General features: G+C 36.5%; 2 protein-coding genes across 3 annotated transcripts in view; both read right to left on the bottom strand.

The window, feature by feature from the left end:
- Window positions 1–98: 98 nt before the first annotated feature.
- Window positions 99–4,603, bottom strand: LOC109043639 (uncharacterized protein C14orf119 homolog). The gene has a single exon (XM_019060923.2). It carries the CDS (start codon window positions 3,350–3,352, stop codon window positions 2,942–2,944), a length of 411 nt encoding a protein of 136 aa, XP_018916468.1. The 5' UTR covers window positions 3,353–4,603; the 3' UTR covers window positions 99–2,941.
- Window positions 4,604–4,740: 137 nt separating this feature from the next.
- LOC109043607 (condensin complex subunit 3) overlaps window positions 4,741–14,549 on the bottom strand; it is a 31,629-nt gene continuing 21,820 nt past the window's right edge. Inside the window, exons 14-16 of one of the 2 annotated variants that reach the window (XM_019060868.2) lie at window positions 14,123–14,299; window positions 12,940–13,113; window positions 4,741–10,146 (exon numbers count right to left, since the gene is read on the bottom strand). In XM_019060868.2, the coding sequence (XP_018916413.2) occupies window positions 7,906–10,146; window positions 12,940–13,113; window positions 14,123–14,299 (2,592 nt within the window). In that variant the 3' untranslated portion in view covers window positions 4,741–7,905. Of the gene's footprint in view, window positions 10,147–11,601; window positions 12,136–12,939; window positions 13,114–14,122; window positions 14,300–14,549 lie in introns of those variants that run through there. The other variant, XM_072296893.1, reaches the window with a different exon arrangement.

Raw genomic sequence — 14,549 nt, 5'->3', positions numbered from 1 at the left:
CAATGAAATTTCAATCAATTGCACAATTTTCTCCCAATAAAGTTGATTTTTATTGCAAAATGCTACTCGGGGAATATTAGGTAATCACTGGACAAAAATTTTGAATCTCAAAAATATATTTTAAAAATTGTTAAGAAATCATATAAAAATACAAGTTTTCAAAAAATGTAGTGAAAATTTTCAGTGTGGAGATCTAAATGACAAGCATGATGCGCATTTCGGAGTAAGAAAACGGAGCAAGAGAAAATGTGCCTTCAAGAGATGGGGATTAAATCTGCCCATCCAGAAATGCTCAAATGGAATCTATGAATTTGTAGGCAAACATTAAGTAGAAATTCAAGAAAAAACAGTGATACATAACTATTAAACACTTACAGCTAATAATACTGAGTATATACTTGAACAATGTATGGAATAAAATTGTATGATTATAACAAGCCTTTTGTAAAGGATACTGCGATCATAAATAAATTATTAAATAATAATTTAAAAGTTATTACACATATCTTCTAATAGACTTACATTGATATAAAGGAATGCAACATATGAGAATTTTGGTATGACTTAACACTGTTAAGCAAACATGTAGGGGACAGGCATGTTGTCATGTCAACATCGTCAGTTCTTGATTTCATTAATTTTGGAAATGGAGCCAGAGGCCGTATGATAAATGAAACTAGAACTAGAAAACATGTTTCTGAGATGTTTAGGGAAGCTTTGAGATCATAATTTGTCAAGGAGGTGTATCCTTTTATCAGCTAATATTCACCAGTCAGTCTGATTGGTGCCGACTCCTGATGCCACCTCTGATGTGTTGAGGAATTCGTCTCAGATTCTACATGTGGTTGCACTAGCGCCCAATAAATTGCATCAATTAATTCATACAGAAATCTTAGCACATTTTGACTTTTTTGCTAAAAAAACAGGAAAAGACCCTGTGTGTTAGCCTAAAAAATCATCCGTCAGGATTAAGAAATTACAGAATTAGGAGAAATAAAAACGCAAATTAGTTACGAAAAATTGTGGCATTTGATACTACAATTAGTTTTCGAATCAGGTTAGTGCAAAAGTTTTTCCTAAGCCAAATTCTGCTGTAATTCATCAAATTTTGCAGCTTTTCCTGTGACATATGATTCTTGGGACACGTGTACGGAGTACGGCCTCTGAAACATTGACGGAAGCTATCAATGTTTTTATGACTTCAAACTCAAAATCTGCTCAGAATTGATGTGCTGGCCAATCCGACCACACCCAGACACTGAGAAAAATCACCATGAGCATTTAACAGAGTTAATCTGTTTAAATTAAGTGAATGGTACTCATGAATAAAAATTAAGAGGCTACTCTTTACAACTGAGTAAATTGTAATTGATGATGGCAGTTGCTCTCAAATTTCAGGAATGTGAGTATCTAGATCATCTAACAACTATGAAATTGCTTATTACAAAAGTAACATTTTCTTGCATTCAAATAAATAGAATGATAGGGAATGTAACGATCGAAGATAGTATCAACTTCAGGTGTACATTCCTTACATATTATCTAAATTAAAAAGAAAGATAGATATGACACAAATCAACAAAAGGAAATTGGATTCACTGTGTACAATCACAATTCACATTAGATAAAATCACATGCGTTTAAAAGGTTGCTTGGGTCTTTGCAGAACAACTGAGGGTCTGCCAAGGATGACAGCAAAATTTTCAGAAGACCAAACATATTTCTGTTGGAAAAATTTGAAAAAGGTTTCTAATTACATTAAAAATTTTGAAAAATTCAGTTATTAAGGGAATCAACGCCTGAAATTGAGGTGCATTGGTTTTTAGATGCACTTACTGACGCTTAAATATCAGCATATACTAAAGCAAAGGGGATAGGGGCTAATTAACAGTTTTCAAAAGTGGCTACTTATTACTACAAAATAATAAAGTAATTCCATTAAATAGGAAAGTATTAAAAATATCAACATAAATTGGCACTCGGAAGTCCAAAATAAAGTCCAATTCACACTATCAAACTTTTCATTTAATATAATTGAACACAAAGTTGGATGGAAAGTTGAATGTGACATCACATTCAAGTTTCCGTTTAATTTTTCATCAAATTGTCGTTTTCTCGCTTCAGTATCACCCTATCCAACTATTTATTTCGACAAGTTGCATTCAAGAGGAGGATGGAAAGTTTTTTAGTGTGAATTGAGCTTTAGCCCATTCTGGCATGACCAGTGTCTAAGTATGGGTTAACATGGAGATAAACGCACCTCCAGATTTCATTATGATGTACGTGAAGAAAAATTTCTTAACAAGAAGAGATAGGCGTTAGAAACCTACTCTAGTCTTATGATCCATCTTTTTTTGCCAAAATTTGGGATAATTTACAATATCTAAACTGAAACTGCTGACACTTGTACATCATGTTTTGACACAGGTGTAAACTAAGAGACCTGTGATCTCTTTCTTCATTTGGAAGTTAGAATGAATGAAGAAAAAACTGCTCATCAAGGAGGGAACTTCAGACACTAGTTTGCATAAACATACTAAGATGAAACCAGAATATGCAAATTTCAGTCTCCATAAATGCCACGAGTACACTGGTAGGAAGGGTATGCAGGACGATTAATAAAATTTTATGTACCCGAATGGACAAAACAGGACTAAGGAGAATTGGAATAATGTGAAGGGTCATGGCTTTGTTGCTACTTGGTCAAAAACACTCTTCGCTGTGCCTTAGGTCAGGTCAGAAAATCAATTCGTCATTAAAATCAGGGTTTGTAAAAATGTTATAAAAGGTGATCAAAAAATGAATGCAGTATTTCTAATTGATAAGATCATGAGGCTGTAATATCAGCCCTCTTAGAAATCGTAGCATTGTCGAAATGACTACCCGTGTACTGCGGTTCTTATACCTACTCTGACAGAGGAATACTAATGGTCGTTCATGATCATACAGGTTCTACCTCAGTGCCGTTGACAATGTCATATCCGTTCGTAGCATCAGCATCACGATCCTTGACTTCTGCGCGTTTCTTGATTTCTTCCTCATACTTTGCGATGAAGTCTTCGTCAACAGATTTGATGAGTGACAGAAGCTGTTCTTTTTCATTGTCATCCCAATTTTCCGACCACTCGTGGAATAATTTAATGCGGCACTGAAATAAACTTAAATGTTTTCCTTCCTCATGCTTTAAATTCTCCATTCCTGTTATTAATCCATTCAAGTAACCTTTATTACCGAAAATTTGAACGAGAATTGGGAGAAAGTCACCTCTCTGCAACTCACTCCACTCGGCAAACCACCTCACCATGTATCCGATTTGGGCCGGGACTGTGGGAGTATAGCGATTTCGCTCCATTCTTCAGAATTGCACAAACAACCACACAAATTCAAAGAAAAAAGGCTACTTTCAAATTCAGAAAGTATGAAATATTACAGTGATATGGACGTAATCAAAAACTATTGTTGACAAAAAAATAGGGTAACCTAGAAGATAAGCGGATGCTGTCTTGTGCGGAGAGGCGATCGACCAATTAAAAAAAAGGACTTATCCTGGACGGAGACCAATCCACGAAGTGAATCCGGGGATCGCTCCCTGATTGGTCGAGCGATTTGAAGCGCGTCAATTGGAAAAATCACTAGATCGGAGACCGAAGTTATTTCGCTCTTCTGAAAAATTTGAACTTTTACTTTAAGTCTCTTTTTCCCCATAGAGAAAAAAAAGGAGAAGTATGCATCTTGAGAATTGTGTACCCTATGACGTGGGTCGGTACAACCTGATCAGCAAAATCCGGAATTCGAAGTATGAAAAACAGACCATAACGTCCGATTATTTTGCTTAAATCAACTCAAGATATAATTTCAAACACTTTACGTAGATTGCATTTTTTCCATAAACTACACTACTTCCAAGAAAATCGATGATAAAAGTCGTCGTACTAACCTACGTCATCAAAAAAATTCCAAGATGCCCAAAATGCAAACACCTCCTTTTTTTTTTTCTCTATACTTTTTCCCATGCCTGTTCACATCTCATTGAGATGACCTACGAACTCGATTTTAAAAATTTTGGCTCCAAGTTCTACCGCTGGAACTTCAAAAAATGTTGATAACTGTGAACCTAGTGAGGTTTACAGGCATACCGACGGTGAAACAACCAGACCTTGTATCTCGTTTGCAGTGTTTAAAAATCTCTGCTCCCATCTGACTTTTTAAAGGAGAACAAATCAATATTTGCTCTTGAAATTTCTACAGAATCTTCTTCGTAAAGAGGAGAAAAAAACACAAAAATTTTGCAGTTCAGTGGTTTTCCATTTAAAAAAGAAAGTATGAAAGGAAGTCTACAACGTCATAAACCAAGATACATGGTCTAGTGGTTTCACCGTCGATATGCTTTTCCTTCTACTTAATCATGAACTTCATTTGGTAGCAAGGGTAACTGTTCTAAAATGGCAATTTTTATACCCACTTGAGTTTTACAACTCTTAAAACTTAATTTTTCAACAAATTCAGCTATTATTTTAATTTGTTTGTGGCATGGATTAAAGTAGGTACCAGCTTACACCACACTTTAAAATTTAAAAAAAAAAAATCATACTAAAGCGCAACAAATTTTCATGTAACTTTCTATCGAACGAATCTTGGGAGTTGTCATCTTTTTTTGTCCTTTTAAAACTCACAGATTCAAGTTTTACCAACTACTTAAAAAATAAGGAAAGGTAAAAAAAAGTGTTTAGTGGCGAGAGATTTTGGTTGTGAAAGGATTTATTCATGTACTCTGGGTATCTACATGCTTAAGTTTGGTTTCATTGAAAATTAAAAAAAGGCTACTCTATAACTTGGATAAATCTAGCCCACCCAACATGGATCCAATGGACCTAGATAGAGATTCAACTCTGCTTAATGTCATGCTTTTTTAGCTTCACAGACAGCTCTACAAAAACATCCTGTGATCCTGGATCACGTTTTAGTAAAAAAGTAAATAAATTAAATTAGAGGTCACAAGAATAAAAAATTCAAAACCACTCCTGGAATGCCCTGATGGGGAGCTATTTGCATAGGATTTTTTTTAATAAAAGAAATCGACAGTGAAACTCCCAAACCACATATATCTCAGTTTGCAACATTGCTAACTTCCTGACACACTTCATTTTTTTAATGGAAAACTGTTCAATGTCAATTCACTGAAACTTTCATGATTTTTCTTCTCTATGCAAAGAAGATTCTGTGAAAACTTCAAGGAATGATATTGATTTATTTTTCAAAAAAGTAAAATGAGGGTAGAAATTTTAGAACTTCGCAGACGGCGTACGTGGTTTGAGAGTTTCACTGTAGTGTCAAAGTGTAGGTATGTACTAAAAAGGTCTTGATGGATTACACATTCTCCTTCTTTCATGAATTCAAATTACAACCTGATGTAATATGAAAAGTCTCCTGCCAGAACAGAGCATGCAACCCTTATTGCACCTGAAGCATGCGATAATTGCAAAGCATGCTTCAGCATGGGAAAAAATGGACCTTTTTAAGCAGAAAGGAACCATACCACATTAGCTACTGCCAAATTTAATTGGGCACTTTAATTCTATTAAATGAAATTGGTTGTGTGAATTTTTGTGCAAATTTTAGTGAATAATCTGCATAGTGCGAAGTAAACTCCTTAAAATTTTCAAATGAATCCGCACAAACGTTCTCTTGTAAAAAATTAAATTGCCTGATTAAATTTGGGAATGGCTGATGTGGCTTGGTTCCCTTCTGCTGAACGCGGTCCAAAAATGCTTCAATATTCTTCATGGTAAAATTCTATGAGGAGAAAGTGTACTGCATTGCTGATGACAGAGAACATAAGATGAAAAGGCAGTTATGTACAAAATCAAGATAGTGAAAAACGTGGGTCCATTGAACCCGGTACGGGGATTCTAGTATAAAAAAATGTTGAGAGGACTAGGGATAGTAAATTTTTACAAAAGCCCTAAAAGGGCACAAAAATTAAAACTGCTTCATCTTGGTTCCTTAAATAATAGATACAGTCTTGAATAATTATAAAAAATTAACAATAAGTACAATGATATGAAAATTAGGAAGAAGACAATAATTTGCGTGAAACTCCCAAGTTCAAAGCTGAACTATGACTTTGAAAGTTGTGAGAAAACTAATTAAAGAGGGGATCAACAGATCAACGTCACCCCCCCCCCCCCCCAAGGAAAACAAGCTCAGAGTGCAAAAACAGCATTGGAATAGTTTGCTTTCAAACATATTTTTATCATGATTTTCTTCGCTCCTGCTTTTTGATTTTTAATGATCAGGACGGACCTGTTGAGTGTTAAAAAATGTCTTGTAATTAAAACTTCAACACCCCACAAACTTGTACATAGGGACTGCCGCATATGCAACTTCTGACCCCTACCTGTAGTATTATCATCTTAGCTTCATCAATTTATCCCCCTGTCCCATTCTTGATCTTCTTCCTCACGTGACACAACACAATGTGAGGAGGAAACTCAAAAAATTAACCATTTACTCTTCTATATTTACCAATACAATTTTTAGAACTTTTAGACATAACTTAAAAACAAGCCACCAGGGTTTTGGTCTTTCAATAGGTTAGTTTCGAAGGCGTTTTCCTGACGCGAACTGAGCTTGAATGCCGGCTCCTGGTTTCGATGGCAGCTTTAGATCCACTTAAAACTTGCTTATCAGAAGAACGACTTCTTTCTTTGGTGGTCTTTTTACTTGTAGATGAGGCTGTACCACTTTTTTGAGTTGATAATTTTCTCTGGTCTGATATAGCTTTTTCTGTAGTGCTTCTTTTGGCAGCCGCAGGCTGCTCAATAGATGCCCTCTTCCTCATGGTGAGAGATCGACTTGAGACTAATTTTCTTCCTGCTAGCTTGTTTCTGGCTAGAACTGACATTGTCTTGCCTGCGAAAAAATTGGGTTTTGTGACAACTTTTGTGGTTGTAGATGATGTAGTTGAGCCTTTCTTTCCGGATTGATTTGATTTTGTGTTGAGTTTCCTTACAGGTATTGAGCTTTTCATGGATCTTTTGTTCTGACTCTTTTCCGCTGAACTCTTTTGAGGAGATGGCGAAACTATTTTCGGAGAAGGCGAGTTCTTTTTGGTGGCTGTTTTTACTTGATTGGAGGATGGACTGTTCCTAGAAGTACTTGTCCTACTGCTGTTTGGTGTATATTTAGCTGACAGGCTCTTTTTCCCAGAAGAAGTTGGCTTATTCAGAGACTGTCTTCGTTGTGCTATAATTTTTTTAGATGAGGCTAAACTTTTCTTGGGCAATGAAAAAGTTTTCTTCACGGGCTGACTTGAGCCACGAATTGATTTTCTCAACACGGACTGACTCCTTCTAATGTTACCGGGTACACTTTGCTTTACAGTTTTTCTTAGGGTGCGGGGAGGGCTCTTCTCAGAACCTGGAGTCAGTCTCTTTTCCTCTTTCACTGGCGAAGACGGACTATTTGCTGTTGGTTTCTTTTCTTTCATAGAATCACTTTCTAGTTCATCTTTTTTCTTTCCTGATATAGGACTTCTCATAGGAGCAAGTCCTGGAGAACTCTTTCCAGATGCATTTTTCATTCTAGGAGATGGACTTTTTACAGGACTTGATAGTTTTTTCCTGGCCGAGCGTCTTTCACTAAAATCAGTTTTTAATTCAGAAGGAGAGCCATTTTTACGTTCGATTCTGTTTCTGCCATCGACCAAACGGTTGACTCTTAAATTAGGTGAACGTTCATCAGGCGAAACAAAGCTTCTTCTCTTGGAATTTTCCTCTGGACTAGAAACAACTTTTTTAAGAGGAGGAGATGTTATTTTAACTGGAGACTTACTTTTCCTAGTACTGTCATTCTTAGTGTTTGGGCTATCTGCAGGAGTTTTGACTTTTTTTTCTGGACTTGGAGTTAGTTCTTCGGACTTCTTTTTGGAGACGAGATCCTTGCTGAACCCCGTGCTTTCAATTCAGAATTCCTTTGATTTGACCTTTGTCTTGAGCCAATACTTTCACTTACTGGGCTTTTAAGTGAAGTTATATCTTTTTTCCTAGAGCTCCTGCTCTGTCTGGGCTCTAATTCAGCTGCACTGACCGGACTACTGATTTTTGAAGTGTTTTTCTTTTCAGTATATTCAGCTGATGAAGAGTTTGATGATAATCTATTCACCTTTGATTCAGAGTTTTCGGTAAAAGACATTCTTTCTTGAGGTGCCTTCTCCTTCTTAGGTGATAAGGGAGTTACTTTAGGTGTTACTACTGAACTCGAAGACAAATCAGCATTTTGAAGCTTTTCACTGTTGCTAGGAGTGCCTTTTGGCCTTGGAGAATTTTCTACAGAAGATCGACTTCTAGCTTGGACCCTTTTCTGATCTGGAGTAAATGGAATAGACCGACTGCGCCTGTTGGAAGATTTCCTATTGTGCCGCAGAACTGGAGTATCAAGTCTGTGTAATGCTATCCTCAGTGACTTTCGAGGAGTCTTATTTTTAGATTTCACACTATCTGAGTGATCTTTAGAGACATCAATCGATTTTGAAGTTGATTTCTTCAATTCTGGGGTCCTAACTGTCTCAATGTTTTGTTTGGAGGGTGAGGCTCCTGGTGACCCAACCGATGTGCGTCTTGAGGATTGTTCTTTTGTAAAATTGGTACTCTTGGAGGGCGACTGTTGAGGGATTGTATCCTTAGATACTTCCATTTTGGCAGGTGATTGTTGGGGGCTTGGATTCTTAGATACTTTCACCTTGGACGGTGACTGCTGAGGGCTCGAAGCACATGATACTTTTGTTTTAGAGGATGATTTATCAAGGCGATTCTCATTTTTGCTGGGAGTATTTTTGGAAGGTGTGTGAGCTCGAGGAGACTTACGACTGATTTCTTCTAAAATTTCTAGTCGTCTCAAACTCTTTTTGGATTCCAACTGTTTCAGAGACTGTGGTTCCTCACTTTTTTTGTATTTTGGATCTGTTGGCTCTTCTTGTTTTTTACTATGTTGTTCGGGAAGGGTTGGTTTCATGGGACTTTTTTCTGCTTGTCTTGCTTGATTTCTAGATGGGGAAGATGGTAAATTTGGAACAGGACGAGAGGATCTAGTGCTTCGAGAGGAACTTTCAAGTGATTCTTTGTGTGTTCTGTCTGGTTGTCTTTTCAAATTGGGAGAATTTTCTATAAATGTGCCTTCCACTTTTCTTTTGTTACCCTCTTTGCCTTTCTTACCGATATTTTCCACTTCAATTAATTTCCTTGGGGTGGCTTTATTTGATTCACTTACTGTCTGTTTGTTATCTGGCTTGGAATGGAGGACCAATTTTCTTCTTAGTCCGGATTTTATGCTGGTGGTTCCAACATTTTCATTTTTCGGCTGCTTTGAATCTTCATCAGAGGTACCTTTTTTAGTACTTTGGCGAGCTTTTTTGCTTGGCGTTTCCTCTGAAGATGGTCCAGTGACCCTTCTTCTAGTGCTCCTCACTGCTACTTCAGCTTTACCTGATCTTTTATTGGATTTCAAATAACTTTTATTCATTCTTTTCCTGGCAGGGGAGACTTCATCTGAATCTTCATCATCTCCTCCGTCGCTATCAGATGTTGCTGTGCTATTTTCCTCTTCTTGAATTGATTTTTTTGAATTTGATTGCTGCGCTCTACTATTTTTATGGGGAGTTGGAGAAACATTCTTTTTCTTACGAGCACTTTTCCCCATTTCAGGGCTTTTTGGGCACAATTTACCGAATAATTCCTCTTTATCAATCCTTGGTCTATCAGGAGATTTCATAGCAACTCTGGTATTTGCTCTTTTTTGAACTTTCAACTCCTCAATTTCTCTTTTTCTTCTTAAGTTTCTTCTCGTCAGAGAATATTCTTCTTGCTCTGAAGCTGCAATTGCGGCTACTGAGCCTTTCTTATTTTCTGACTTCTGCCTTTCTACACTAGAATTATCGCCATCAAAATTAGTATCATCATCTCGTTCAAATGCCTGCGAATCAAAGTCTTCAATGCCACTGGAGTCCATGTTTCCGGCATCTGATAAATGAACGGGGCTTTTAGCTGGAGTCTTCTTGAAACCACCCTTTTTCACAGTAATTTTTGCACTGCTATCCTGCGTTTCATCACTGTCTGAGCACACCGCATCCATGTTTGTATTTGATTCAGTCTGCAAATTATTAAGAAAAAATGGTTAGATAAAATATTAACTGAATTCTTTACAAAAAGTCTTCCTCAAAAATTCATAATAAATATTATATCAATTAATAACTGTGCATTTAGCTGATTCCTCTGGTTTCATGTGCTGGGTCCTCAAATACAAGGATTGGGCTTACTGAAAAATATGATTTCCGTAATTTGCAAATCTCCAAAGAGTTCTGGAGGCACTAAGGTGGCCAAAGTTGAAACCACTGTGGCTTGATATTTCCAACACAGAGGAAGATGCTAATTGTAATTCCAGCTAAGAATTGTTCGAGATTGATCACTTTAAGACTCTGGAGGATGTAATCAGCGGTTTTCATTTAAAAGCTATGTTTTACACTTTTTCTCCTTTCAAAATGAAAACAATACATTCAATCAAAAGACACTTGAATGTATTTTTGGATCTAAAGAAAAAGCTATTTTCAAATTATTCATTGAATACCTGAGGAAATGGGTGGTAGCAGGTGACTTGAATTTGAAGACTGTATTCCTTGTATTCTACATTAGATATTAATAACGGAGCATTATGTATTGAGGTGCTTAACTTATTGCCCTGTCTAGCTGATTGCTAATTATTTGAGTTAAATGAAAGACCCAGGACATATACTCAGTGATCTCATCTTAAGAAGGCGCACGCTCCCCTTGCACTCAATATGTTGAAGAAAATACATATGTAGAGACAATTCAAAAGAGAAAATTTAACTTGCCATACGGGTAAGGTCCAGGTGAAAGTTCAAGCTCGAGGAGAGGTGATTTATGAAGAAACCATGGGTGAAGGGGAAAGGAGGAAGATCAGGTGATCCACGAATTCCATAAAAGTGAGGAAACGTTTCTTGGGGCCAGCATCCACGAGAATGCATTCACTCTTGCCAACAACAACCTCTTGGCACAACGGTAAATTTAGTGCAATGAGCAAACTTTGAAAGGCCTCGGGCCAGAAAAAAAGTTACACAAAACTACCGATTATTAGATTTGATAGGGTATCAGCTAATCTGGACAGTATAATAATACGTGATGGAGAAACCAATTCCAATTACACATGTGCATAGGCCTGCTTATAAGCTTATTGTGGCACAGACTATGTTAACAATACATCTGCACTGCGTATTGGAGCATATCTATGTTTATCACTAAGTCTCAGTGAACAGATCATTTTCAAAACAAATCATCATTATATCTTCGTGTATGGAAACTTCAGAGGGGGCTCCTTATCAATATAAAAATAGCAGAAGTTTTCAGAAAAATGATTTATCTGTAATAACATGGAATGGTCTTGGATGCTTTGAAACATTGCGATACAGATACGTTCCAATACGCTGTAGGCGGCAAAAAAATCCAACACCATCAATTAATCAAACACAAGAATTTTAAAGCAACAATTTAATAATGAATGAGGCAAAAAAAAAAAAAAAAAAAAAGGATGAGTGCAAATAGAGTAAAAATTTAGGTGACAAAAGTTTGGTTATGTGCTTGAAAAGAAAAAAAGGAATGCTATGGAAGGAAAAAATCTGGTGACAAACTTATTTTAATCTCCATTACTACTTCAAAAAAATGATGCGGTTCTCTTCAAATTTTAGTTAAATCTGACAAAAGTTTTTAAATGAAAAAAAAAAATGTACAAAGCTGAGGCTCAGAAAGTGTCGACGGGTAAAGCAAAAAGCGTAAGCAGATTTCAGCAGAAAGTTTCATTCTAACTTAAATTATACTTTAAAATGTAGGATCATTACATTTTCTGTAAACCAATAAAAATACATCTAATAAAATAATCTGTCACTAAGCGACTAGAAAATATTCAGTTTTAGTAAAGTAATTTTGACAGCAACATGGTGACTGAGATTTTTGGGGGAAAGTCAATCTTAGAAATCTTCTCGGACATGGAGCTATGTAATTTCCTTTTTTCATGCATTGAGCGATTCTTAGGTGAAGATATTACGGATTACAAAAATAAATCGGGACTCTGAAAAAAAAAATACATCAATGAACAGCTGAGTAAGTACTAAAGCTGAATGAGTCTTTCCATTCATCTGCTGAATAAAAAGAATAAGATAGATCGATATTATGGTTATACTTTTCAGCTCTTTTAGGTTTCATTCCACTGTTATTTTGAGTGATTAACCTCATCAATACCAAGACAAGGTTTGCGGCCCACAACCCCTTACTCTTGAGTAGGAGAGAGATGGGCATGAAAGCAACCTCAGAAGCACTTTGAGACCCTTTCCAATGCAGTGCATCCTGACATTAATTAGCAGGAGTTGCAGTTCATATCTTCATGTCAGATGACATAAATCATAAGTCTCATTTCATCATTATGGTAGGATCTGAAGCGTTTATAGCGCTTGCAACAAGAGAACAAGATAACTTGTCTGTGGTTCACAAAGAGCCTGATTTGACGGTCAGGTTAACTTAGTTATCTATTATACTTGCTCTTGATCCTGACCCTCTTGGATATCTACTCTGGTATGTTTTAGGTTGTATGGTGTTATGTTTAGGTCCTAGTGTCAGAGTAGGCATTGGTCGAAGGCATGAAGGGGTCTGCACAAGCACCTGAATTTTATCAGTTCCCTCCCGCCATCACAGATTCAGTCGAGTAGCCATGGAGTGGGGGTGCAATAGGACACGGGAAAAAGAAAGGCAAATGAATTTTTCCAATTGGAATCTACATCAAATTTTAATGCGACCTAAAATTCCTAAATGGCACACCTCTACTACAAACCCAATTCCTGAACTCCATGCAGCATTAAGTAGATTTGTATTTACTTACAGCGTTAGGTGAATCTTTGGCAGTGTTCATATTGCTGGCAGTTGTTTCAGACGGCAGTTCTGTGTTCATAATATCAGACTGCTGCGTGCCATCCTTCACTTCCGCTGCTTCAATTCTGTAAATGACTTTCTGCATGTACTTGGCTAGTATTTTATTGTTTGCATCTTCCAGAAGCTGGAAAAAATTGCATTGTTCAGTTTTAAAGAAAATGTAAACCAAAAAAATGCAATATACTATTTGAGTTAAAAAAGTTATTTGTTAAACACAAAGTGATACTGCATCGGTGCAGAAAGTATTTTGCTTTTGCGTTTTTTGAGGAAGCTTTCACATGCTAGATTTTTGACATCTATTCCTGAAGTTTCATGGTCCATCATTTTTTTATAGGAGGAGAGGAATAGGTAGGGGGCCAAAGTCTCAAATGTTGAAAAATTCTGATAAAAAAACGACAAAGAATCAATAAAATTTAAATATATTTTCTTCACGTTTTATCAAATACCCAAAAATGTATTTCTTGTTTCCATTCAAACACTAATATTTGTTATTCTCTAACACTTACTTACCAACATAAGTGCAAAGTTATTCCTCGGTTAGGCTTTATTAACGCAAGTTATTAGCAGATATTTACAGACACCCAAAAATGCCTGATAACTGTAAAAAATTAATGACTTTTGGATACATTTGATTGTTAGTTTGCATTCAACTGAGCGTACAACTTCCAATCGATTAGTGTGTACAACATTATATTTTTACCGATTCAAAACTGAGATAAGATGAAAAAAGGACGAAGGACCGAGAAAATCTAAACACAATATGTTCAAATTTCATCAAGTACCCAAAAAATTAATTTCAGGTCACCTGATGTGCTCTACCAAGAGCAAAACCAGTGGTACCGGATTTCTCTGTCCACACTTAACTCTCCTTAACTAGGTTTCTCGCTTGCACAGTACACAATTTGTGCAAAAAATTGAAAGATGGTCAATATCTCGTAAGAAATTGCATTTTGCACACAAAAATATTTACAAGACACCATGATTCCAAACCGTGTGCATATTCATAATCTAAGACCAATGATCGATGTTCATAGTGTGGTCTTTCGTCTAGGTCCGACATGGGCAAAACAACAGTGTATTTCTTTTGGAAAATACACTAAAACAAAGGACAGAAAGCAATACATTAAAATTACCTCGAAAACTTGACGGCACAAATGCTCAAAATTCTCCCGAAACTCCGGTTCATCATAGGACAACTGAAGGGGTAACAGAGATCTTACAAGCACAGGGACATTCCCAAGATTTGCACCATATGTATTGAGAATTTCCTTGCAAATGGCTAGGGCAAGGCTATTATGCGGATTGGGTCCCTGAAAAATAAGGAGTGAACTGATTAGAGGCACATACATTTTTAAACAAAAGAAAAGAGTCGCCACGTTTTTTAAAGGGTGTTGAAAAATTTCGAATTTACAATTTTCTAATCGCTACAAATGCTAAGCAAACTCAGATGTTCCCATTGCAAAATAAAGTGGTGGCTGGGGTTATGTACCGACCCGACATCTACTAATAGAATTTTGAGCTGATGAGAAATTCTATCCAACAATTGAACTTAAAATCACT

Source organism: Bemisia tabaci, chromosome 2 (assembly GCF_918797505.1).
Source record: "Bemisia tabaci chromosome 2, PGI_BMITA_v3".
Taxonomy (NCBI): Eukaryota; Metazoa; Arthropoda; class Insecta; order Hemiptera; family Aleyrodidae; genus Bemisia; species Bemisia tabaci.
This window is presented reverse-complemented; position numbering and strand designations above follow the sequence as displayed.